Source organism: Trachurus trachurus (genome assembly GCF_905171665.1).
Source record: "Trachurus trachurus genome assembly, chromosome: 17".
Classification (NCBI taxonomy): domain Eukaryota; kingdom Metazoa; phylum Chordata; class Actinopteri; order Carangiformes; family Carangidae; genus Trachurus; species Trachurus trachurus.
The window spans coordinates 18937780-18965167 of NC_139900.1; the positions used below are offsets into that span (position 1 = coordinate 18937780).

General features: G+C 40.8%; 1 protein-coding gene across 1 annotated transcript; it reads right to left on the bottom strand.

Moving 5' to 3' along the window:
• Positions 1-1187: 1187 nt before the first annotated feature.
• dpydb (dihydropyrimidine dehydrogenase b) lies at positions 1188-27278 on the bottom strand. Its single transcript, XM_083991916.1, has 26 exons — positions 27263-27278; positions 26356-26524; positions 24079-24189; positions 23778-23860; positions 22100-22187; positions 21784-21945; positions 18553-18749; positions 17962-18043; positions 17598-17685; positions 15634-15741; positions 14561-14730; positions 13181-13391; positions 12825-13009; positions 9462-9677; positions 8371-8535; positions 8210-8278; positions 6818-6901; positions 6591-6711; positions 6350-6469; positions 5062-5204; positions 4620-4674; positions 4228-4349; positions 3411-3560; positions 3254-3316; positions 1778-1855; positions 1188-1684 (listed from the first exon to the last, which is right to left on the bottom strand). Exons 2-26 carry the CDS (start codon positions 26383-26385, stop codon positions 1520-1522), a joined length of 3066 nt encoding a protein of 1021 aa, XP_083848042.1. The 5' UTR covers positions 26386-26524; positions 27263-27278; the 3' UTR covers positions 1188-1519.
• Between the last annotated feature and the right edge of the window lie 110 nt (positions 27279-27388).

Sequence of the window (27388 nt, forward strand, 5' to 3'; positions counted from 1 at the left end):
AAATTAAATTGATAAACTAATCCCTGAATCTACCCTTTTAGCTGGATCAGTGCCAAAATTCAATGTTTTTTTGCTGACCCACCCCTTCACAAAGTTCCATGCAAATTGGTTCAGTCAGTTCTGTGTGATAGGCTAATAAACAAGAAAATAAACACAAGTAAAACACAACCTCCTTAGAGGTAGGCCTAATAAAAGCTGCTTATAAATGCACCAACAACTAGAGAAAGAATTAGTATGATCCTTTACTTAAAGGTACAGTATGTAAGAAATCTAAAGCAACTGGCCGTAAAATCTTCCTAATATGTCACAGAGACTCAGGAATAATGTTCATATAACATGATGAACTCACCAACAACAATAGTACAGCCAGAGTATTCGCATTAAAAATCTTTTTTTGCAGACTGCAAATCATGTTCATCTTTTGAATTTACGTGTTGGCACGTTGCGCCACCTAGCCCTCTCTCCCAGTCACGGCGGCTTCCACCATCTGCTTCCACTGAGCATGCCGCTACGGCTGGGAGAAAAACGAGATCACTGTGTTTTGAATTTGACTGCAGTAACCGTTTTTGGCCACATTCTTATGGCACCTTTAAGTAAAAGTAACAATACCACAGTATAACACTCCTTTACATAAGGGCACAAAAAATACTGTTCATGCAGACTCCCTTCATAGCTTTTATGAACAATCTCTGATGGAAGTGAAGTCATTATTTACAAGTTATACCGTTTTTAAGTATTAGAAAGTAACACCTTGCATATGTTGTTTGTGAACTATCCTTATCTGCAAAGTGTACTGTTATCAGTTCTGTTTCCATTAGTGCACTAGACACCACTCAAAGTATTGATCTGGTGATTTTGGATCTTAATCTCTCTCATGCAGTGGGTAAACGTTGGGACATCAAGTAACCAGAATCTCTCACAGCTTTTAAAACATAGCCTACATAAAAACTTTATTTGTAATTAAAATGAAAGGAGAAATTGAGATTGGCAAATGTATTTAGTAGTTTAGTAAATATGCACAGTGACTAAGTGATATTGTATCTAATATAATGAAATCTAGAAGTGATGTAGCTAGGTCAGCCGTCTGTTATCATGTGTGATAGCCATATTTCCATCTTCTGCAACACTTTGCTTTCTATGCAGCTGATAATTTGGTTTATTATTGTTTGTGTTTCATGCACAGACGATTTGCTGCATCAGAAAACTTTTATTAAAATCATAGACTACATTGTATCAAAGCATTTCTTTTGCATTATCACATTAAGCATACAAATGTACATTGAATTAGAAATAGACTATAAGGCTAACAGTGGTAATATTGGTGAGTAGCTAGTATTTCTTATAATTGCTCATCAAGATACACAGAATTTTCAAAATGAATCAAAAATGATTAGCATTAACATGAAACAATGTGTCTTCATTCAACTTTACGCGGTATATTAATTAATCACAAAACTGAACTTTATAATATCTGATCTCCATTATTATATTAGTAGAAAATTTAGTTTTATATTTCCTTCTAGCAGACAGGACTGACTGGTACACCCCTCTTGGGTGTATAGGGTGTTGTCCTGGTGACCATTGTGATGCAGTCTATGATGGGACATACGCTGAGGCACAGGGTGCAGCCCGTACAGCTGTCAGTCACAAGTGGAAGGTGGGTCTCTGGATCGAATGTGATGGCCTGGGAAGAGAATAAGGGTTACAGGGATGAGACAGAGGAATCTTTAAAAAAAAAAAAGAGGAAGAGACAAAGATTTTCGTGTGATTGACATACCTGGTAACCAGAGTCATTGCAGGTCATGTAACATTTACCACAGTTGATACACATCTCTTCATCTATCAGAGCCTGGACCTGAGAATACAGAGAAGGGTTATGATTATGATCATTCAATTATCTGTAATCTATTTCTACTTCTAGCTATAGTCCTACTTTAGGGCCACACCTACTATACAGCAACATTCAGACTAATTTTCCTGACACCACTGCAGCTGTCACCTTATGAAAAATTCATGTAATTCTCCTGGACTATTTTTTTTATAGGGACAGACTACTTAAAGGGGTAGTTCAACATTTTGGCAAATTGGCCCATTGCCATAATCCCTATAGTCATAGCAGTAGGTTCATTACCTTTAATTGTCGGTGCAAGCTATTTTTAGAACAGCAGAGCAGAGCTGCGAGCTAGAGCTACACTACAGAGGCTCATGGAATTTCTTGATTTCCCTCATCAAACTGATCAAATACACAATCCAACAACTCCAAAACGCTCTGGTGGACAAGTTGTGACCTGCACATTCACCACGCTATGAGATAATAACGGAACGTTACGAGACAGAGTTGTTTTCAGGATAAATTCATGCAAAACCACTAATGCACGTTCCTGTCAGGGGCAGTTTTTCGGCAAGCAGTCTCTGCATTTGCCTTGAAAACAACTCCATCTGGTAACGTTCTGTTATTATCTCATAGCGTGGTGAATGTGCAGGTCACAACTTGTCCACCAGAGCGTTTTAGAGTTGTTGGATATGTATTTGATGAGTTTGATGAGGGAAACCAAGAAATCCCATTAGCCTCACGGATCTCTTTAACGCAAACAGTCACTGTTCAGGTTCAGCCCAGTATTCCAATATTCATTCACTGCATAGCAATGATTGTGTGTTTATTGTGACTTGACATGTATGCTGTTCTCTGTTTCCTGCCTCGGTACTAAGGATAACATGTTTACATTGTGTATTTTATAATGATGATTCATATGTATGGACCCTGTATGAAGTGGGAATTATAACTGGAGGTTCTGTGTTTACATTCAGTCTGAGCTCCACGTGAATTGATCTGACCAGTGTAGAGGGGGAGGTTCTGGTACATTTAAAATAAAATGTTAAGTGTAAACATCCAAGATAAGTGGAAAAACAGAAGAAGGACATGGCTCAAGTGCTTTTAGGGTATGCCCATTTGCACCAGGCACTGACAGCAGACCAGCTTTTAATGGGCAAACATTCTGCTGCCTCAAGATAGCAAGGTGCCAACAATATGCCTGACTATAACTCATATCAAAGCCTGTGTGAAACAAGAAAAGACACTTTGCAACAATTTTATAATATGACATTAGATGGACTGGTGTATCTCTGGTAAAGGCTAGTTAGAAAACTAGTTTGGTTTAAATTAAGATGTCAAAACAAAACAGAAAAACATTGTACCCAATGGCCTTTAGTTCATTTTCAAGCCAAAAGTGGAAACAGTAAAGCAGAACTGTACCTGCTCCATGTTGTTAAGCTCCTGGTAGGCTCCAATGTGGCGCAATGCTCTGGCTATCACATCCTAGAAACACACACATGTAAACACACTTATATGACTTATTTCAGAGAACAAGCCAGAACACATCCTCATAAAAGAGTGAGTGTATTTGTCACACCTTGACAGCAGGAACAGGTTTCTTTGGCGTGCCGACCCGAGTGATGCTGGTCTCTGACATATCCACTTTACCAGCATCTCTGAGCTCTTTCTTGTACTGTGCAATGGCCTCTGTCTTCTGCAGCAGGTATGGACCGAAGCTGGGGAGGCTCTACACACACACACAATAAATATTAGACATAGCTGAAGTTAAGCCAATCCATTTGCCTTTGATGAAAAGTTTCTACACAGTAATGGTGCTGATAGCAGTTGTAGTCATTGTAGCTGCAGCACCAGAGTTATGCTGCGTTCACATGGAATACGGCAGAAAGGAGACGGCAAACAGACTACAGCCACACGAAAAACAAACAAACAGTCCGACATAACGGTATCACAGCAAAATGATACACACGTGGCAATATGTTGTTATAGCAATGGTGTATTGTTTACAACTAACTTGTGTGTATTATTTAATGTTACTATATGGCCATAAGCTGTGAATTGCGTGGCGCTGGATGGTAAAAGTCAAAATGTTTTAAAGGGATAGTTCAACATTTTGGCAAATTGGCCCATTGCCATAATCCCTATAGTTCTAGCAGTAGGTTCGTTAGAGCAGAGCCGCGAGCTGCTCAGAGCTACGCTCAGCAACAGCTTGCACCGACAATTAGAGGTAACGAACCTACTGCTAAAACTATAGGGATTTTGGCAATCGGCCAATTTGCCAAAAGGTTGAACTATCTCTTTAACTTCGGATGGCATGTGCCCGCCTCCCACAAGTTTTACTATGCCGTCTGCTGGACTCCATGTAAAAGCAGAATTATGTATAGTAATAACATTACCTTTCCAACCAGGTCCTCCAGTCTGGGAACTGGCTTTCCCTTCTGGTGCTTCTCTGTTGGAGGAGACTGGCCGTCCCAGCCCGTCAGCTCCAGGCTCTTCAGGTACAACAAGGTCTTCAGACCTTCAGATGAAACATACACGTTAACCACGATGACTCAAAAGCAGTGGCACCTGAACACACCGGACCATGTTCAGGTTGATGGTTCAGGACCTGGATAGAATGTGAGTTTAGGAAATTGATCTTTTCCTAAACCTAAACCTAAATATGTGTTTTTTTGTGCTTGAACCTAACCAAGCCATGCCTGTCATTAAGGGGGTAACTATGGAGATGATTCTTCAGTCACTGATGTTTTCTCACCAAAGACAGTCAATTACAGAAACAGTTACATACCTACACAGTAATCCTCAATCACGGTGAAATCCTGGTTCTGAATTGCACTGCACACCTGTTGGTATCAGACACAGAGAGACAGACGGACGGAACTTTTTTAGTTGGAATTAGGTGATATTTTGTAAAGACATTAAATTAAACAGTTTGGATGCAGGATTTAAAGGACATATGAACTTCATATTCCAGACCAGTGCTCCTTTAATTTAGGTATTTTAATGTATATATAATTTAGACCAGGTCCTGTTTGAGGAATTGCTGGAAAACAGCTAAGGGCAAAATGGTAAGTATAAAATGGAAATGATGAGAATAATAAACTAAAAAATAATATAATGAAAAAGAAAAAATGTTAAACAGATCAATGCATATTAAGATTTTCAATTAGTGCAAAAACAATCACTTTGTTCACGCTAATGATCAGCAGTAACAGTCATGTGATTATCACCTGCAACACTGAGGCTCCAGCATGGAGGAACTGGAGTCCAGTCTCTGCTGAGTCAATACCTCCAGTGGCCAGAATGGGGAAACCAGGGATTGCTCTGGCGATGGCCGACACTGCTCTGAGAGCGATGGGTCTGATGGCGTTACCTGCACACACATCATTGATATATTGCTAAAGGCTCAGACTGTGAATGATGGGTCACTTCATTCAATTCATTCCCTCAGTGATAGATAATAGTGGTGTCTTTCTTCACTACCTACAGACCTACACCTTAACATCCTAAACCCTTGGCTTCAGTTCATTTGTCAGCACACTGAGATTTCATGTTGTGACCGTTGCATATACGATGGTCATTTGTGCTGAATTATGTGACAGTATGTTGGTGTTGTATAATTTATATTCACAGGCATCAATATGAACTGCCAACACATAAAGCAGGTTTCTATTATAATTTGTGGCTCTGGGTAGTCATGATGATGTCATAAGAGCTATTTTTGACATAAACAGTGGAAATCTGCATTGCAGGTAGGGGAAGTATTTGAAAAACATGGATGTTTCCCAGAGAGAGAAAATATATTTGAAATACCAACAGCAAAATCTGTACATAAAAATGTCCATAGGATGAATCTTAATAGGCTATAGTTTAACATGTTGTGACCATTATTTGTTAACAATATATAGCCTACACTATTTTACGGAGCCCCTGAAGGGACATGGGAAAGTTTCTGGCACACGTACGCGAAAGTTTGTGAGCATGGTAGCGGAATAGACGTATGTCGTAAACTCACTGAATGAAATGAACAACATGATCCAAAGCGGTGTATCCCTTGCGCCGAAACAGACTACATCATGACTTCAAAAATTGTTCTAAATGTCTTTCAGACACAACATAACGATGACGACTTGCAAGCAAAGCAGCAATGTCCTTATAATGAAGTCCCAGGTCAAAATACAAACTAACTAACTCCTGTACATTACATGCACAATATGATTTTACTTCATATGTACATATACGCTATATCTAGTATGTACATTACATTTGGGGAAGAAAGGTGCTATAAGTTGCATGGAGGGAACTGACGCCAGTGATTGTGGAGCTCAACCCACATAAGGGAACGCAAAATCAAGATTCCTTGGCTTCTTTCATTTTTGACCATTCTTTTTACATTTTTTCTTTTTTAGTCTCCTTTTATTTAATGGGAGCCACAGAAAACCCTACAAAGTATCATTTTACAACTTCTGCTGTTTAAGAAGAGACTGAGTGTGTATATATGTTTGTGTGTGTACGTACCAGACACCCCTCCATACGTGGTGCGTTGTCCCGCTCCAACAGCCGGCCAGGGGGAGCCGTCTGCCTTCAGTCCCATCAGACCTGACACTGTGTTGGTGGCTGTGACTCCATCTGCTCCACCTGGAACACAACACATCAGCAATCAGCACGTGTGCTACTATATACTCTGTTTACTTTGCTTCCATATGATACAGAAGCAGAGATGACATGGGGGGAAGAAACAGCAGTGATGTTTGCGTACCTTCATGAGCAGCCTTGGCGATGTCGACAATGTTGGTAACATTTGGCGTAAGTTTGGCAAAGAAGGGAATGGAAATTGCTGCGCGCACCCAGCGACAGATGTTACGCACCAGCACGGGGTCCTGATGACAAACACACACAAGAATGCACCCTCTATCAGACTCTTCACTTTTGTGAGACTGTGTGTGTGTATTTGTGAGTTGGTGTGTGTGTGTGTGTACTGTGTACCTGTCCACAGGCCAGGCCCATGCCTCTCTCTCCCATCCCATGAGGACAGGACAGGTTCAGCTCCAGTGCATCTGCTCCAGATTCCTGAACACACACATTTAAATTTTTTTTTTTTACAGAAAGAGCTGTGACCATTGTTTTCACTGTATAAACTGTATCAGTGGTGGCTGAGCCATAGTTTTCTTCAAAGGGGGGGCTATACCAAACTTCAAAATAAAATTAGATTATCATATCATATAGGGCCCATTCTAAGGCATGTGCTCCACTTTTCTGCTCATTACAGCACTACTACCATTAACAACATTGTAACAGTCCAGCACCACACATTTAGGCCCAGCCTCTATCTCACCTCTGTACACTCTAAAGATCAGCTGGGCCCAGTGTGTGGCGTTTTTTGGACAGCTGCTGCTGAGATACACTGTCTGCCACTATGTTGGGTGGTAGTGGTGGTGGTATGTGTTTTATATTGACTCCTTGGCCGCAGCTTAATATTTTCAACATTTAATCCCTATAGTCATAGCAGTAGGTTCGTTACCTTTAATTGTCGGTGCAAGCTCTTTTTCGATCGGCGGGGCAGCGACGTGAGCTGCTCAGCTAACGCTACGGAGACATATGGTATTTCCCATCAAAGTCATCAAATACACAATCCAACAACTCCAAAACGCTCTCGTTGACAAGTTGTGACCTGCACATTCACCACGTTATGAGATAATAACGCGTAATCTTGTAACATTACGACACACGAAGAAAATACTCGGAACTACTTGCACTTTTGAAATCACTCTGCCGAGCAGCCATGTTTGGGATGTAGTTCGGGCTACGTATTTACCTGGAAAGCAACTCGTAATGTTCCATTATTATCTCATAGCGTGGTGAATCACAACTTGTCCACCAGAGCGTTTTGGAGTTGTTGGATTGTGTATTTGATGAGTTTGATGTGGGAAACTCGGAAATACCATATGCCTCCATAGCATTAGCGGAGCAGATCGCGGCTCTGCTCCGCCGCTTGAAAAACAGCTTGCATTGACAATTATGACTATAGGGATTATGGCAATGGGCCAATTTGCCAAAATGTTGAACTATCCCTTTAAGAAGGAGAAGGCATACATCTTTAGAGTTAGAAATCAGACAGTCATTCAGAGACCGGGAAAAAACCTTTGATTGTGTTTCTACAAAGATTTCTGCGCCCCAAGGAGGAAACACGTGACCGATCGGTAACTTTAGACAACACAGGTCATGTTTAATCTACACGATACATGAAACTCACTTTTATCTTGTTTTTATCATGCATCTAAAAATATATACTTTTCAAAACATTTTTATTTGACCTCTACTGGCCAGCCGCCACCGTACTGTATTATATTACACCATGGTTACACTGATGACACTGACCTCTGCCATCTTGGCTAGTACTGTCCAGTCCTCCTTGTTGTAACTGCACATTATACTGGAGATCACCACCTGGCAGAAAGACAGGAAGAGCTTCATTTTCAAACGCTCACCTTCTTCAAGCCACCTGTAAGAAATGTGAGGTGATGGTACAGGAGACTGACATTGTTGGGGAAGTCCTTCTTCAGCTCAGTGACTGTCTGACACCAGTAGGCTGCCGTCTTCTCACTGATCAGCTCAATGTTGAGGAAGGAGCCCTGACCTGGGCCATACAGAGGTCCTGAGGTGGTGCCACGCACGATACGAGGAGACACGTTGGTCACCAGGTCCTGCAGAGACAATATTACTAATAATCTCATAAACAGAATTAAACGAGACAACAGTAGTTGCATTAATTGGCAGTAAAGTCGGATTAAATGTCATTCTAATTTGCTGTCACAGTATGAAAGACAAGACAAACTTATTTACATAGCACATTATCACACAGAGGTCATTCAGCTTGGGCAAGAAAAATAAATGGAGGATAAAAATAGGATATGCATAATAAGAAAACAATAGAACAACTGACTTAAGTGCAAGATCAATATACTCTGACATCTTCAAGTCCTAAACAATGCAGAGTTTAAAATGTAGACAGTCCATTATTTTTTAGTTCAGGTTGAAAAGTTGTTTTGTGCTCTACTTTGTGTTGCTTTGGGTATTTGTGTTTTTATTAGATACAGGTGCATCTGAATAAAGTAGAATATGATGCAGGTCAGCCGTCTTCTCCATGATAGTGGAGCTATTTAAAGGCTCAGGAAACTTTTGCAGGTGTTTGGAGTTCATTAGCTGATCAGTGTGACACCATTAGGTTGCAATAGTGAACTTTTTGACTATACTCAAAAGTTTTGAGACACTGAATTTTAGGTTTTCATTAAATGCAAGCCATAATAATTACAATTAAAATAAATTAAATAAAAAATTTCAGTCTGTGTGGAATGAATCTATATCACTAGAACTGCTGAAATAAATGAACTTATCCATGATATTTTCACTTATTGAGATGAACCTGTAGGTGGCAGTAGAGAGCTGATAAGAAACGAGGGAACACAAACTAAGGTCCCTGGTTTGCTTTAAATAAATATTTAAAAAAATGGTGAGCATCTTAAATTCCAAGTTCTTTTTGGTTTTGTAGCAGGTGCTTTGTAAGAGTATATACTACATCTGAATAAAAAATAAAAATGTTATTGTTCACTCCTCCCACTTGTGTCTTTACCTTATCCAGTCCAAACGTCTTGGTCAGAGCGAAGCCCCACCCTTGTTCGAAAGCTCTTCTGATCATGGCTGTGCTGGTGGTGGGAGGGGCCGAGGCCAGGCCAAACGGGTTGGGAAACTTTATTCCACAAACGTCCACGCTGATGTCCACCTGATCTATAGCAGTGTAGAACAGTGGCAGCTTCGGGACCAGATCCACTGTCTGTCCATGCAGGGACTACAGAGAGAAGGGAGGTCAGTACATCATGATCAGGATTCCTGAACTTGATGAGAACCATAACATAAGAAAAACATCTTCAATCTTCAAATCAAAGAAGAAAATATGTTTTTTAGAGAATAATTTGATATTGTGTATTCTATTAAAAAGTTCTCTAACACTTCTAACTGTAATACATGTGACAGATAAATTGGTATGGCACATATGTTTTGGAAATTTACAAAGATACAAACATTTTGGAATAATAGAAGAATGAGCCAGATGCCTTGATTGGACATAAGTTGGACTCTGGATTCATAAGGACATTCCTGCGTTGGACAGAAGAGTTCATTTGCAAAAGCAGATAAGTGCCATTTTGAAAAAAATGAGCTGAGGCTTTGTAATTATTCTTTGCATAGTGTTGTTTTCAATAAAACTTTATTTTTTTGAGATATGTCTGTTTTGTTACATCTCAAAGTCACTCAACTTTGGTTTGACTGCTATCACCTTATGTAAATAAAAAATAAAAAATGAAGATTCTAGAATTTTTAAAAAAACGGAGTTATCTGCTTTTGCAAATGAACTCTTCGGGTACAAGGAGGTAGTGAGCACAGTCCCTTTGGAAAAGTTGACTGATAGTCTTCATGATAACATGGAGGGTTTCACAAAGGTATGGCAGCCAGTGTTGGATGCACTGGACCCCTCTGGACTGAGTTTCAATGTTCCTAACTAAGTAATATACAGTGTAGATGATTTTCGTATGGCCTCGGATATAGATGTAATGGATGGAAAATTGTGTGATCTGTTATTTTTTTATATCATCTTTAAGCAGCTTTAAGGGGACCTATTATGCTTTTCCAGCTTTTCAGACTCATAAATATGTTTAAAATGTTGGATACTTGTTCAAGAGGACGTGGAAGTGCCATATCATGAGGTAGGTGTGTTGAAGTTATCCTCTGGGGACAGTTTCATCAGAATCCGTGTACCCTCTGTTTTTCTGTTTATTTGTTTTGAAACAAAAACTGAAAAACTGAAAAAAACAAAACAAAAAAACAGACGTTTTCTGGTTCAGGAATAAAAAACTTTTTTTTTTTTTTTTTTTACATAGAACCGATCAGTGTACATTTAATTTAATAATTAAAGAATACTACAGGGGTAAATTCGGTGTGACATGCTTGGTTTTTTGGGCACGTCCGCGTCGCAAAGCTCCATGCTTCTCTCAAGTGTTGAGTCAGACCCAGCTCTATAGCCCAGTTACCCCCAAACAGGGGTCATTTGGATAAACTGACCACAGACTGGGGATCGAGACTGGGTGTGCATAATATGAATATGGCTTGATATGATCAATTACAGTAGGCTAATGTCAGAGCAGTTAGATTGACAGCTTATTATTGATTACTAACCGATTGCACCGGATAAGACAGCACCCGATATATATGCTTAATGTTTGGGTGCAACAAAGTCACTGTTAACAAAATCAGCATCTAGTCTGTCCCTTCAAAATAAAGTTTGTAACGTGTCTGTTTGGAGCAGCTGCTGACAGATGTGCAGCTGACAGTGACAGTTTCCTCATCACTAAACCTGAGCCACCATCCGATCCTCCCTCGCCCACGTTGTGACGACAGGACAGCGTCTCTTGGACAAATATTGTATATTCTGTGTTTTTCCTCTCTTTAACCGCCTCGTTTTAGTTTTTACCGGTCATCAGCTTGTCGTGCCCCACCTGTCACGTCTCTATGAACACAACGGGCTTCTTTTTGTTTTTGCTGCGGTCCGGCGGAGAATTAATAAAGAATTATATTGCCCGTCAGTCCGATCGCAACGGGTCCAGGGTCCAGAGTCCAGGGTCCAGGGTCCAGGCTTCAACACTGGTCAGACCTGGTCGGGTCTTTGCTCGTTTAATTCCTAAACCGAAAAACGTCTGGTTTTTTTTGTTTTGTTTTTTTGTTTTTCCCGTTATTGTTTCAAAACAAATAAACAGAAAAACAGACCCATTTTTCCGTTTTTCTGATTTTGTTTTGAAACAGAAAAACGAAAGAACGAAGGGTACATGGATTCATCAGCTCTGAGCCGCTGCAAAAGCTTGGGTTTGGAGAAATGTTTCTAAAGTCTCACTTTGTTATGTCACAATTTCAGTGGAAGTCCCTAACACCTCGTCCTGATATACAGCGAGCAAGCGAAGCGGCAACGAAAACTCGCCTGAGGTGTCCTGATATTATGCAGCGTGACGATTTTGTCGCGAGTATATTCTATTGGTTCAGAATCCAAACCAATCAAATTATCGAGGGACGTAAACAAACTTGCGGCGCTATTCTGAGATTCCTGTCATTTCCTGGTTGCCGTTTTTCACATCTTTGAGTGTTTTTTCCTCTCATATTCTCCTCTCTCTGATAACTTGCTTGTCAACAGAAAGCAGCGTGTACTTATCAACCAATAAGAAGTGTTTAGGGGCGGGACACCGCCGCAAAATGTCATCCAGATAGAGACAACGCGAGCGATAATTTCAGGGTTGAGCGACATCGCTGGACGGCGCAAAGTCGCTCGCGGCACGTCAGGACAGGCTGATTGAAAAGTACGCATTCTAATCACTTTTCCTCGCTCGCTCGCGTCGCTGTCGCATCGCTGTATGTCAGGACGGGGTGTAAGGCAACTGGCCTGGCTCTGACCTCAGACACAGATAGCTTGTATGCAATAAGTATGGAGTTTATTGATCAAAACTTTCAATAGTGTCCCACTAGGATCCAATATCACATCAAAAGCCTCTGAAATGAGCATAATAGGTCCACTTTAAGCTATAGAAAAAAATTTGTACCTCAATGTGAATGTGAACCTAAAAAAAAGAGCTTCTGTTCACTGATATATACTTCTGCATTGGTCTGTTGCAGCTTCTGTTGCAAGGGATCGGCCCGTCGGTTTTAGAGTTGCTGAAGAGTTTCTCTGATGACTTTAAGTGGAGGCAGGCTAACACCCAACTCTACCTATACACTTCCAGCGTTTGAGCTAAGCTAATTAGCGGTGTGCCAGCTCTGCCTGTATCTCCCTTGTTACTTCACACACAGTTGAAAGGATGGTGTCTATCTGCTGGTCATGGACTCGGGAGTGAGGCAAGACACAAAAAAAAATGTTGGCGTATCCCTTTAAACACCTCGTGAAGCAGGTTTACTGTACCTGAATGTATCTGTGAAGATGCCACGAGGCCTGTTTGCCATCGTTCACTGACTCCACCGAGGTGTTTGCCAAACCGGCGATGTCTCCTCCGGCAAACACCCAGGGCTCACTGGTCTGCATGGTCTCTGTGTTCACCTCTGGAGTTCCCCAGCGGCTCATCTTCACAGGAGCCATGGCCTCGGTCACTACAGAAGGTCACCACATGGACCAGGTTAACATATGGAAACACGCCAACATGCCTCATTAGAGTCCTGCCTTCATCTGCTGCATCAATCAAATCTACATTAATATTATTATTTTCAGTACTGATTGGAGTTGAGCTCAAACAGGCAACCTGCAGTTCACTGGTTCCTCACCTTGTGGCTCATTCAGCATGGAGCCGAAGGCGCTGATGATGTAATCGGCCTTCAGCCTGACGACCTGGTCTTCGTCTTCCAGCCACTCGCCTTTGTCATTCTGCTCGGTGCGGCAGAACTGCATCCCCGCCACCCGTCCGTTCTTCATGATGACATCGCGTGGGGACAGGAAGGGCAGGAACTCACACTTCTCCTCCTTAGCCAGCTCCATCTGACACCAAACAATACAAGGAAGGAGGAGATGTGAATCAAAACAGGTCACTGTGACCTGAGGTACGCCTCAGGAGGGGTCTTCAGCTGGCATGAAATACGACTCAGGTCACGAACATTTGCAATTAAAGGGCTGACCCTGCCACAGACAGTATATTCAGTATTTCTCGCATATTTATTGTTGTACATAATTGGGACTCTCTGTAATGCCTTATAATGTGTCCTTTTTTCTTTTGTTTTTAATTTTTAACTTAAAATTAATTGTTGTTTCCTTTATTTTATTATATTTTGTTTGTAATGCTAAGCTATATTAAAGCCCTAGTATGTAACTTATTTGGCTTTTTATTAGCAAAATCAAATATTGTTTTCATAAATACGTATTTCACTGAAGTTGAATCACACCCACATACAAATCAAAGCTTTCTCGTACCTTAGAATGAGTTGTTACAAGTCGTTACAAATACTGTACATAAGTGGGTGACGCACCGAACCTCGGCTGCCATGTTGCATCGCCATTTTTTACGTTGAGCGTCAGCGTGACCGACTGACCGTAGGTAACCACGGAAACTCAGCGGAGCTGTCGGCTCGGGGAGAAAGTTTTCCAGGTAGCGCCTGTTAAAACTGTCACCACTGTGTAGTGTGAGGAAGGACGGAGGCACTGATGTTGCATTCAGGTGCAATCAGGCAGACGGCCGTCTGCAAACCAACCGGATGTCATTTTGTTCAATGAGAGAAAGACAGGTCAGGTCAAGTCAGGTAAAAAATACGACATCACCATGACAACATATTGTCACACCTGTATTGTTTTGCCTCGTGCTGGCGGACCACTTGTTTACATAGAGGCTTGTCTGTTGTCTGTCTGACGTCTGCCCAATTTACGTGAATGCAACATCAAGAATACGTTCCAATATGCAACCGCACCGCTAGATGGGGGGGAATTCCTACATATAATACTTTTAATGTTTTTTTTGTTTGTTTGTGTGTTTTCCTTTGTTATTTATGTAATTACCTTTTATAGACGGGGTTTAAAGATAAGCCCAGAGTGGGTTTCTACCTCACCTACACATGTTTTATTTTTTTTATTTCATTTATTTTGTTGATTCTACAGTTGCGCAAATAAAACTTAAACTAAAACTGAAAACTTATACACTCTCTCTCCTTCACCCATACCTCCTCAGGAACAGCCCTGATGTTAGTGAATCCCTTCCTGAAGCAGACGAACACTCTCTTGGCTCCACAGCGAAGAGCTGAGGTGGCGCAGTCAAAAGCCGTGTCTCCAGCTCCCAGGACGATCACCACGCCTCTGATCTCTGGCAGGGCAGCGCGGCACTGACACATACCTAGTCACAGACACATCTATATGAGATATGTACATTTAAAGACAAACACAACACTAGCTCATTTCCTTTTGATTTTATAAATAACATCATTTCAGGTAAAAACATGCCTTGTGTGGCATAATAATTATGTTTATTGTTAATGTTGAGAAATGATTTGATGTTTGGATGAATTAATTATGTTTTAAAATATACTGTATGTATATTAAAGGGACAACGAGGAGTTTTGGAAAGCAAAGTGTTTTCACACTACATTTCCCATGAGCCTCCACGCGCACTGTGAAATTTTTGGACTGGCACAAGACGGACAAAAGTGAAAACATTTGCCAAGAATCTTTTCATTAATCAAGAATGAAAGTTGGAGGTATGAAGACGATCAGATACTGTTGTAGTCCTGACCATAAACTGCGATTCGGTGGCGTTATTCTCATGACCCGCCGGGCAGCGTCCGCGAAACCGAAAGTAGGAAATGCTGTGCGAGCCGACCACTAAATAATAATATCAAAATAACTATAAAGACAAAACAATATATTTATCGAAAATGAACCCATTAACAAGTGTGTGTAACGTAGATTCATCCACATTAATATGAGACAGATACAAACTCCTCATTGTCCCTTTAATACTGGTAGTAGCTATAATCCATTGTGAGCAAAATATAAAGCATTTATTTTGAAAAATTCCATGTGACTCTCATCCTCCTTTGTAAAAATGTGATGTAGTAGTTTCGTTGAAAGTCAACTAAATTAAGTTACCACATCATCAAAACCGGATCTCTGCTCAGTTTTTTCAGTCTTGGTCATTAACAACTGTACAAGAGAACTGCTGAATGTTTGAATTTGAGTCCAAACACTCAACCTGTCGTCTCTTAGATGTTTTGTGACTGAAGTTTGATTTCATCTGTACCTTTCTTGCTGGCTGAGGCCACCAGTGGCAGGAAGTCTTTGGACGTGAAGAAGCCTTGATCCATTGTTAAACCCTGGAAGATCTTAGCTCTGTTGGCCTGAGGAAGACCTGAGGAAACACACACACACACACACACACACACACACACACACACACACACACACACACACACACACACACACACACACACACACACACACACACACACACACACACACACACACACACACACACACACACACACACATAAAATAAGTGTAACACATAAAATGCACACATAAACATGGTATACTGGACTGGGATGGCAATGATACAGTGGGGTTGTGAGAGGAGCACTCCAAACATTGAACAATTGAACAAAGTAACAGTGTGTGTGTGTGTGTGTGTGTGTGTGTGTGTGTGTGTGTGTGTGTGAGTGTGTTGAAAGCACACACACATGGATATACAGTGTGTACACCACTGTGTTTAATCAAACGTTGGTCCTGCTTTCATGTGCCACATTTACTTGATGTGGCACATGACCACTAACCATGGTGGAAATATTCAATCAGCAGTTTAATAGTGAGATCAGCAGTTACCATGCTGTGTGATGGCCAGTGTTGTGAAATGCTGCTGTGGTTTACACCATATATGGAATTGTTTTTTCTAATTGGTGCAAGGAAATCAACGTGACGGCTGGGAACTGCTGGCATGAGAGGGTGAGACTGAGACTGATAAGAGGAAGCAGCCCCCAGAAGGGCTACATGCAAAGCTCAGACACATACCAACAAGGGTCGAAAAATCAAAATAACCTCCTCTCCTCACCACTGGTCCTCGACCTCGGAAAATATCAGGAAGTCAAGGAGAGATGAGAATCTGACTGTACTTACATTAGGCTTCTTTAAACTAACTTTATTTATAACACATAAAACACAAATCCTTCTTTCCCAGCCAGAGAAACACAGTCACATCTTGTTACACTGTGTTTAACCTAGTGGGGTCCGGGGACCCCCAAAGGTCCTTAAGAGGGTTCAAGGGGGTTCCCAACTTTTTCTCAAAATTGTACCACTTTTTTTTATAGATTTTTAAAACCTTTGTTCTAGATTTTTTTTTTACAACTTTTCTCTAGAAATTATATGATTTTTTCCTAATGATATTCAGTCTCATAACTTTTTCTAAATTTTCTAATTTGTATCAGTTTAGGCATCCTTAATGTAAAAAACTTTGAGAACCACTGGTTTAACCTATTCATGCCATGTTCTTGCAATATGTTTTTGTTTTTGTATTGCACTGCAGCATTGCCCTTTTGTCCAAGACAGATAAGGAAACCTTGACCTAGACAATCAGGACTTAAATGTTAAAATAAGATAAAATGACAGGAATACACAAGAAGATATTATCCAATAAAATATCAAGAGGTCATAATAAATGATATTTAGACATACAATTCCCTAACGTGGGTGTTAAGTACAGAAAATTTATATTTTTGCACTTTAAGAGAGAAGATTTAGTGAAAGAACATTTATGATTAGGTTTTAATATTTTCTTATTTGAATATCATTTGACTCGCTTGTTCTCCATGATGACTCCTAGCTGCACTAATCCAAAGATAATTAATCTATATTTATGGATATGGGCTTTAGTCCATCAGTTTGATATTGTGTCATCAACATTAGTTTCTCTGCTGCTACATTTACATGAGTCTGCTGTGGTGAAACTACAACAGTGCGTCACTCCTTGCTGTTGCTACAACAAGGAATTGTAGGGCGGCACTTCTCCATTTCCTTTCATAAAGGAAAGTCCAGTGTTTCCTTTGCTTAAGAAGATAAGATATGAAGCAGTGAATCTCCGCCCCTCATCATTTAGACTTGGACCAGCTCTGATTGGACTCTAACGTACTTCCTGTCTGCCATCCTCTCCGTCCTCAGCCCTGCCTTGGTTTGGGAGTGTTTACTACTGTAAATAACAGTTATCGTCACACTCACCAATCCCTATAAAGACAGCCTTAAATCCCTCCTGTCTCAGGGACGTCAGAGTCATTCCGTTGACACCGAGGCCCTTCTCACACACCACCTGTGCACATAAACACACACACCAAACATATCTGTGATGGTTAACACTAGAAAATTACAACAGAGTGGCTATATTAACAGTTTCTACTTTCATTCATTTGGTTGTGTTGAGTGTTTAGCACTAATTTCGATGTTGATGTTATAGATTTATGTGCTGACAACACACTTTGAAGTTTTGGTATCTGTATGTAATTCTTCATACATTGAGGCCATTATGAAAATGAACAAAGATCACAATACAACACATCAGAACAATATGGGAAACTTCAGTTCATACCTTGACTCCCAGGTCCTTCATTAGGTCTATTTCAAACTGGACGACCTCATAGGGAAGACGGAACTGTGGGATTTCTGCTGTGCTGCATGGAAGAAGAGATATTTGTGAAACTTTTGTTTTATACCGTCTTTGACATTGTTGTACATATCTCTGCTCTGGCCAGTTTGTGAATTCACTACAGATTCAGTAAAGTAGGAAAATATGTGAGTTTTGAGTTTGTCACAACACAGAAAAAAGGGCCATTAAAGGGATACTTCACCCAAAATTGATAATTTGCTGCGGGATGTTCTTCCGTGTTTAAATCATACATCCAATGGTTTACAACGACGAACGAACATCTCACAACAAATCACGCTCATGCAACATCAACAGAGCCAATGGGAGCTGCTACTACAACAAGGCTAAAAACAGAGATCAGATTAATTTTTTCCAAACAACTTTTTCATGTGGCGGCTTCAGCTTCTCCGAACCCTTCCTTGGCATGACGGTGAGTAGAAAATTGGTGAATTATTGATTTTAGGTGAAGTATCCCTTTAATGTCAAGTATAATATGAGACACACACACAAGCACACATAATGGTGACATGTTACCTCAGCCCTCCAGTGTACTTCTGTCTCTCGAATACAGTGATGTTATCATATCCGAGACGGGCCAGAAAGGTAGCACAGCTGATTGACGCTGGGCCACAGCCAATCAGGGCGATGGGGGTGTGGTAAGACTCTGGCATCTCACTGGGTGGGGGGAGTTCAGGGTTCCTGACCTGAGCGATGCCCATTTTACTGAACACCTTTAAAAAAATAAACACACACACAATCACACATCAGAGTCAGAATCAGAACTGTTTTTATTGCCAAGAGCAGTAAAGGTCAGTTTACAGCACAAGGAACTTGTCTTGGTTGTGGTTGAAAGAATTGCCCTCATGTGTTAGCGTTGTCGCTATCCCTAGCGCCGTCTAGTCATGGTGTAACTCCGGTTTCCCTGCATCAATTTTAGTCGCGTTTTTTGCTCCCCCCAACACTGGGTGACCATCAGGACAACGATTTAGGGGTCAAAAATGACCGGAATTCTCTTTTAAGGCCTGTGATCCGTGTCTTTTTGGGAACTGAAACAATGGCTGAGGCCTTGAAGCAGGCTGGCACATGACAGGTCTCCAGTGTGGTGTTAAAAATGTGTGTGAACACTGGAGACAGCTGATTGGCGCAGTGCTTCAGGGTGGAAGGGGAGACTGGGCCTGGGTTCAGCCATTCAGCCACCCCTCCTTCTCTGATGGAGAGAAGTGTGAGAGGTGTGGGGAGGGTGGCACTGGGGTGTGGGACTGTGTCGGTGATCCAGGTGTGGAGGAGCTGTTGCTGATCAGTGGCTGGTGGTCGGAGGCTTGGGGGATATTAGGTCTGTCCCTTTGTCTTTCAAAGACAATGACACATTTGAACTAACCCCCAGTGGAGCCCCTTGATAAGCTGCATTCATGTCACACTGTTGATATACGACTCAAAACAACCTGGCTGAGCTTAAAGTAAAACATCTGAATGAGGGGCCACAGAGGATGATGGTTAATCATCCATCTGAAGTCTGTTAACACTAGATAACATTAGCCTGCGTGAACTAGGGGCCACACCAGGTCAAGTCAGGCTGTGGACAGGAAACTGCTGGTGTGTTGACTTGAGCAACATGTGTTATGTTATGCACCGCTGATGACCCGAACTTTTCATTAAAAGAGTGTAGCCTGGGGCGGTGCGTGGCGCAGTGGTTAAGGCAGCCGCCCCATGTAGAGGCTACAGTCCTCAACGCAGGCATCCCCGGTTCGAATCCCACGTCGGGATTCCATTGGGATTCCTTCCTGCATGTCATTCCCCCTCTCTCTGCCTCCCCCTTTCCTGTCTATCTCACTATGTGCTGTCAAATAAAGGCAAAAAGCCAAAAAATATACAAAAAAAAAAAAAGAGTGTAACCTATGATATTCACTCTCAACCCTTAAACAGGCAACGTGCACCAGGAGATACACCCACTTTAACATCCTGTAGGGGGTATGCTGGGAGGTTTTCACTAATGAAGTTAGCATTTATCAAAAGTCTTGTCTGTTATTAGCATCTAGATGATATGATTTGGTTCAGGCTATCTTTCATCGTTTCGTCAGCCTGATCTGAAAACATCATGGCTGCCAGTGGTGGAGAACCTGCTTCCTTCCGTGGAACTAATCATATTAATCATACTTATTTTCAATAAAACAACAGTATAAATTCCTAAAATGAATTAGAACAGTTGTCTAAACATTCTCATGAAGAAAAAATGTTCCAACTGTGTTTGTGGTGTTACTTAGCAGCTTTTGAAATGTATGTATCCCGTGAGATACGTTGCCAGATTAGGGGTAGAAATTTGGTCAATGTTCATTATTCAAAATTTTGTTTCAAACTGGAAGGCATGCTAATAATTACTGCAGTATCAGATATTATCATGCACAGCTTTGCCCATTACAACAGTATAACTGTATTTTACTTAAATAAATATATTTATTTTCAAGCAGGGCATCTCGGCTAGGTCATTTTATGGGAAAAGAAAGGATGTGGTCAACTGCTGTCACAGAACCAGTCACACACAACACAACAATAAATACAGACTATAAATAGCTAAAAATAAATAATAACTGGTGGTATGTATGTAGTTAGGGGTGTAACAAATAGTCAATTCACGATACGATACGAAGTACGACATAGGACTCACGATATGAAATAGTCACGGTATAATGTAAAGTGTGTGTGTGTGTGTGGGGGGGGGGGGGGGGGGGGGATACCCAATGAAGATCTGTGTAACAAATTTTTGTTGATGAAAAACAATTTGACTGCTAATGGACTTTATGCATAGTTCCACTACTTCCTGAAATAAGCCAGCTTGTTTATTTCCTGTTTTACATTATTGGACCAACTAATGACCTCACAACAATGGTCAGGCACACCTGGATTAATTAGTTGGTACCTGAACCTGAACCTGAACCACAAGACCAGAGTCTTTTTGTTTTTCAGTCTTTTCCTAACTATGTGCACAAAACAAGCAAGTATTTTGCCATCTTCTGCCATTCCCAGGTGCAAAATGTTAGAATAAAATGTTATTATGAGTTAATTTAAGATTAGTGCGAAATACAAACATAAAATTCTGTCTCTCTAAAGGTAAATGCAAAAATATTATTTTTTAATTTCTCCCTTATGCAGACTTAAAAACATACAAAAGTTTGTTGCCTGTCTTCACTATAAAACAGTGTTTCCACTAGGATTTTTTTTATGGAGTAGCAGCAGTGGCGTGTCACTTCTTTATGAGACTGCTTTCTAATGAGATTACAAAATTGGATTGGAAAAAATGAATAAAATTAAAAGGGCTATGTGTAATGTAAATGACCAAGGAATACAACAATGTATAACTTATCTTCATCAAAATGAGCATTAATATGTTTATCATTTGGGCTCTTTTTATACCTTAATAGGGCAACGTATCCCGGGAGATACAACTCATAAAATCCAAAATATTGAATATATATATATATTTTGAATTTTGAAATATTTTTCTTAGGGCCTAAAGAGATGAGTGATAACATTAAATTATTTTAAGTAATTTGATCATGTTGTAACATGCTATATAAATAAACTTTGATGATTTATTGTTTGATAGTTGTGTATTTGTATTCATAATGCTCAGTAAAAAAACAAGTGTATGGCCTTGTAAGATGATGGTTATTGCATCGGCAGTGATTATAAACCTCCACAGTTCAAGTTGTCAAAGAAAATTCTAGAAACCGTTAAAAAGACTTTTTATGGTGACGAGTTATGTCGTACCTCTGTGGCAAACTGCTGTAACCCTCCGATGTTGATGGGTCCTTCCTCAGAGGCGTACAGGTTGCAGCCTCCTACACACAGGTCTGACGTGGGACAAACCATCCCACAGGTCAAACCCAGGGGGTTGTCAGAGAGGATGGACCGCGCCGCCCCGTAGTAGTTCTGGTAAACACAATTATCAGGATTAGCACACTCACCATTACTCCTTCTCCTTCTAATTTGTTCTTTTTGAATATCATCTTTCCTCATAGATCTACCAAGAAATATTGACTGTGTGTGTTCAGGCAGGAGTGTGTGTTTTTTCTGTGTAGCCTACCTTATTAGCAATACTTGTGATGAAGGACTTGATGTCCAGGTTAGTGGGACAGCTCTTCTGACAGGGAGCATCTGCACATTTTAGACACCTAGGACACCACAGATTTCACTTGTTATTTTACCAAGTTAATCACCAGGTTATTGACATTAGAAATAAAATATTTCAATATCAGGAAAAAACGGTTGTAAAAACCACAAGTGTGCATTTGCTGTCTTGTTAGAAATCACGTCAAGTCAAACATTTTCACGTTAAACTCACTCTAGCTAACTGCATGGGTGCAGATCCTGGGGGGGGCATGCCCCCCCAATAAAAATACCCCAAATTATTCAAAATTGAACAAATATATTTTCATACTTACTTCATATTCTTCACATTTTAGATTCACATCTAAAAAGAAATGATTGAAATGGTGGTACAAATAATATACGTATTTCTGACTCCACATCCCATCTCTGGTCTCCTTCACTACAATGCAAATGAATAGGTAGGTTCTTACACAGACGCTGATGACATCAGCAGGCTTTAAAAAAAACAGACCCCCTCATTTTTAGGGCTTCATATTTTGATATTCATCCATATAATATTAATCATACATAAAGTAGTCCCATACACTGGGAGAAAAGGAAAATGGTGAGAAGAATTGGCAATCTGGGAAGGTCGGAGGGAGGCGGAAGATAAGAACGTGAGTAGACATCACATGCGGGCTGAGCCCCGTAAAGGGACAACAAGGAGTTTCGGAAAGCGAAGTGTTTTCACACTTCATTTCCCATGAGCCTCCGTGTGCACGGAAAAATTCTTGGACCGGCGCAAATCAAAAATGAAAGTTGGAGGTTGGAAGACGATCAGATACCGTCGTAGTTCCGATCATAAACGGCGATCCGGCGGCGTTATTCCCATGACCCGCTGGGCAGCGTCCGCGAAACCGAAAGTAAGAAATGCTGGGCGAGCCGACCACTAAATAATAACAAAATAACTATAAAGACAAAACAATATATTTATCGAAAATGGACCCATTAACAAGTGGTGACATAGATTCATCCACATTAATATGAGAATTTTTTATAACCAAATACAAACTCCTCGTTGTCCCTTTTGTGGAAGAAAATATTCATTCGCTGTGAGATCAAAACCTTAGTGTCTCTGACTCACTCACTCAACACACCTTCTCGTCTAGGTCTTTGTTTCTCTAATACAATTTACTTTTCCTCTACCCCTTGATAATTCAGTTGTATGTCTCATGTTGATTCCATCCTGTCTGGCAATTAGAACCTTTAGATGCAAATGCTTTCACTCTCCACCTTGAGATGCAAAGGCCTTTTCTACTACACTTTAAAGTTATGATTTACTAATATAACTGTTAAGGCTGTTTAGGACAAATAAAAAACTAGGCAAGCACAATAAATGATTCCCTGTGCAGTACTTTTTGAATGATATGGCGAGCCTCTACGAAGTTGTGATTTATAGTGGTATGGTATGAGCTGCATACAGGCAAAAAAAACAAACACTTTTGTGTACCCCCAAATCCTGACATCGGATCTGCACCCCTGTGCTAACATTAACACTAGTGTTCACTGTTGACTCATTAGATCATCTTCTTTGAAATAACCAGGGGACCAACACAAATACATCAACTCTGCATTAATTGTGAGTGAATGAGTTTGTCAGTGTTCACCGTCACCTCATGGCTTCTCGTAGAGCTCCACGCTCGCTCAGCGTTGTGTGTTTGATGTCATCGAAGTTGTTCTCCAACTTCACACAGGACTGAAAGGAGGAAGAGCCAACGATATGGATGAGGACAGAAATGAAGAATTAATAAGAAATGCATATGTTTTTTAAATTGTTGGTGATGACGATGTTATTTTTACTTGATCTGTAAAGCACTTTGTAACTGTGTTTTGAAAGGTGCTATACAAATAAAGTTTATTATTATTATTATTATTATTATTATATACATGATGTGTGTGTTTGGTATATCTCACATCACAGCTCCTCTCTGGGTTTCTCTTCCAGTGTTTCTTCTCTTTCTTCTTATTGGCTGTGGACACGATCTGGGCGTGAGTTTTGACCCTGGGGTTCAGAGCCAGGATGCTCTGGAAGCAGAAACAAAGATCCACATCAGAACAGCAGACAGAACTCTAGACTCTGACACAAACATACTGTAGATGGCTGGCTGCCAATTCTTTTTTAATCATGTTCTTAGAAGTTCATTAGTTAATTATTATTCATTATCCCGGGGCTGCTGTTATCTAGATGGCAAAACACTGTGTCTGTGGAACATTCTAGGAAGTAGCTTATTTGGATGGTTTGGGGTTCAGATGATAAGATAATGATAAGCAGCAGCAGGGTCAGTACACTGAGGTTGTGTGACCTGTCGTGTTGATGAGTAACAGCGGAAAAGAAGAAATCATTTGCGGCGACATTTAGAGCAGGTGCCTTCATGTTTCCTCAGGTTATTATCACCTTTCATAGAATCTCATACAGGTCTTTGTGTAGATTTTATGACTTGTGTTGAAACTGTTGCCTCATCTCAACACGTGCCCATCACTACCTCCACTCTGACCATACCTCACTTATCTATCTTAACTGGTTACACATGACCCCTAACACATGGCTTCTTACACAAGGCCATATGACTACATGAAGAATGCAAAACATGGCATCCTATGTCTTCCCAATTCTCACTGCCATACTGTAGCATCTTAAAGTGGCAGAAAAGCATATTGAAGAAAGAAAGATCAAGGTTTGCATCTCTGGTCTGTCCTCAAAAACAACTGAGTGAGTTTGCCTTTTTATTGTATATTTCACAAGACTCTAACTGCCCTCTGGCCTTTAGAGGAGGGTTATGCATTAACCGTCTGTGTAACGACCAAGGAGAGTAAACAACAAAATGTATGATCCAACGCTGGTTGATGAGGAACAAGACCAACGATACTGCTGGTGCAGCGAAACAAACTTCTGTGATGTAGTTTCTGATATTTGGCTGTAGGGTCTAAATAAAAGTTGCCTAACACTGTGATTTGTGTCATTATGAAAGCAATCAACCAAGGTGCAAGAGTGTCTGACTGCTCAAGGGAATGGCACTGCTTTATTGCAGTTAACTCCCATGATTAATTAGGTACTTAGGTTCTAAGCCTTTTGACCCATGTGTCTGGCACAGCCAGTGTTTTCCAGCCGGTGTCAGAAGAGATATGGACACTCACTTCTATTCTCACTTCTATTCCAAAAATACTGGAATAAAAGTCAGTATTTATAAGATATATAATGACCTACAATGTATCTCAATGATCTCCTCTTACAGTTCTCACATGTGTCCAGTTTGAAGTAAGTTTTTTTTTTTTTCATGCATAGTGAGTTTCATTCCCAAGCTGCAGTAGCCCTGACGACATAACTGTTTCACAGGCAGAGTGGACAAGTAAATTAATAAGTGACCTTCATGCGTGAAATTAGAGGGACGCCCCTTTAAAATCTTAATCCTCAAAATCCTCTCTTGGATCCCATCCCTCTCCCTTTCTGCTACGTGCTGATCAGACTATAGTGTCTCTGCTGGTCATTCAAAAATCTCTTCTGTTTGTACAGGTGAGGCTGTTTTTTATTTGTTTATGTGCAGCAGTCTGTCTCACTACTGTCCCACAGTGGACTTAAAACAGTCCAGTCCTGGCTCAGTCATGTGTACAGTTAGTCCCCTTATGTAGCCCAGGATTAGTCTCCTGTTCATAGTAGTGGAGACTAATCCCCAAACTAAACAAAAAAAACCCTCTTTCCACTTGCAATAAGCTTTAAAAGTCCTTCAAGGATTTTTTTTTTTTTTTTTTTTTACAAGTGCAAAGAGGATTTGGTCATTTGCAGTGATTCCATACAGTATGGCATTTTCACACACACCACCAGACTGTTATCTAACAAAAGATCTCTGCCGCCAAACATGACTGTACAGTATTTATGAGTCCATTAACAGATGGAGATGGTGCTAAAATGTCTTAATGACGTGGTCATTATTGAAGGACGCTGACCATGACCTTCGGTCAGTGATGATCAATAATCATCAATATCATTTTTAAAAGTGTTTTAACGAATAATAACTATGTACCATCAATAAAACAAAATGAATAACAGCACTGAATGTGTTTTGACTGAGCGTGGTGTGAGTCACCCAACACAAAATCATTAAAACTGAGACTGTATAATGAACAGATTATAAAGAAACCTGCTGAGACAGGAAGTAGGCTAAAATAAAGACACACACACACACAACACTTTACCTCAATGTCTGGAAGATCTTTACTCAACATGTTGCCTCTGTCCAGTTCACTCTCTGCAGATTCTCCTTGCCTCTGTGTGTGGATTAGAGGTCCGAAGCACTGTCCGGGACTGCTCCTCTCCTGAGTGAAAGTGTGTGACCGCTGACTGCTCTTATCAAGCCCGCACTTCCTGCTAGAGGAGAGAGAGAGGTTAGACAACAGGGTGGGATGGTGAAAGCCACCTCTGACAGACAGAGCTGTGTTATCTGAGGGTCAAAGTTCAGCAGAACTGGGCAGTCTGGACAGGTTGATCAGACCAGTGCATTGCACCTGAGCTCTGCATGAATCAAAGTGACCACAGGAGAGGAGTCAAGTCCAAACTCCACCTCTGCAGACCAGAGGCCCACGTGCTGTTATTCTTTCATAAACATCAATGGGTTTAACTCCTTCCTGCCTCTCTCAGGGAGCCGCACCTCATCCTCCTCAGAGTTTTCATTCACCTCACGACATCCAACCCCAAACACCAAACACTGTTTAGATGTGCACAGGCCAGTTCACACTGTGAGCCAGTGGCCTGTGGTCACTTCTACACAATAGCAGTAGGAGCAGAGCCAAAGACCCCCCCCCCCCCCCCCCCCATTCTCCTCACTCTCCTCCCTGTCTATTCTGGAAACCCTTTTACGGCAGTGGATGTTTATTTAAAACAGAAAGTATCCTAAACATCTCAAAGGTGCAGTTTATTTTAGAGGAAGCTGTTCTCTGTGGTACTCTAAAACACTTTGACATCTTCTGATGATGATCTCAGTCTTAATGGTCAAAGTTTTCTAAACAAAATATAACTTTCCTGGAGCTTGTGCGCCACCAGTTTGGATGGTGCACACTCAGGATGAAGGTGGCAAAATTAACAGGATTAATTAACAGGACTCACCGGTTTGAGATCAGGATCAGTCCGCTGCGTCTTCCAGCTGCAGGCTGATGTTATTTTCTAATGCGCGACAGGGAAAAAGTTCACTTTCCTCATGTAGACGCCCAACAGGTCGTTGTGCTGGGCCGC

Bases quoted from the DNA above. Each gene is read 5' to 3' on its own strand.
- dpydb (XM_083991916.1), bottom strand. From the start codon at position 26,385: ATGTTGAGTAAAGATCTTCCAGACATTGAG. The intron at 5,205-6,349 runs GTACGTACACAC...ATGTGTGTGCAG, and splicing joins CACGTATGGAGGGGTGTCTG to GTAACGCCATCAGACCCATC. The intron at 3,561-4,227 runs GTAATGTTATTA...GTGTGTGTGTAG, and splicing joins TGGAGGACCTGGTTGGAAAG to AGCCTCCCCAGCTTCGGTCC.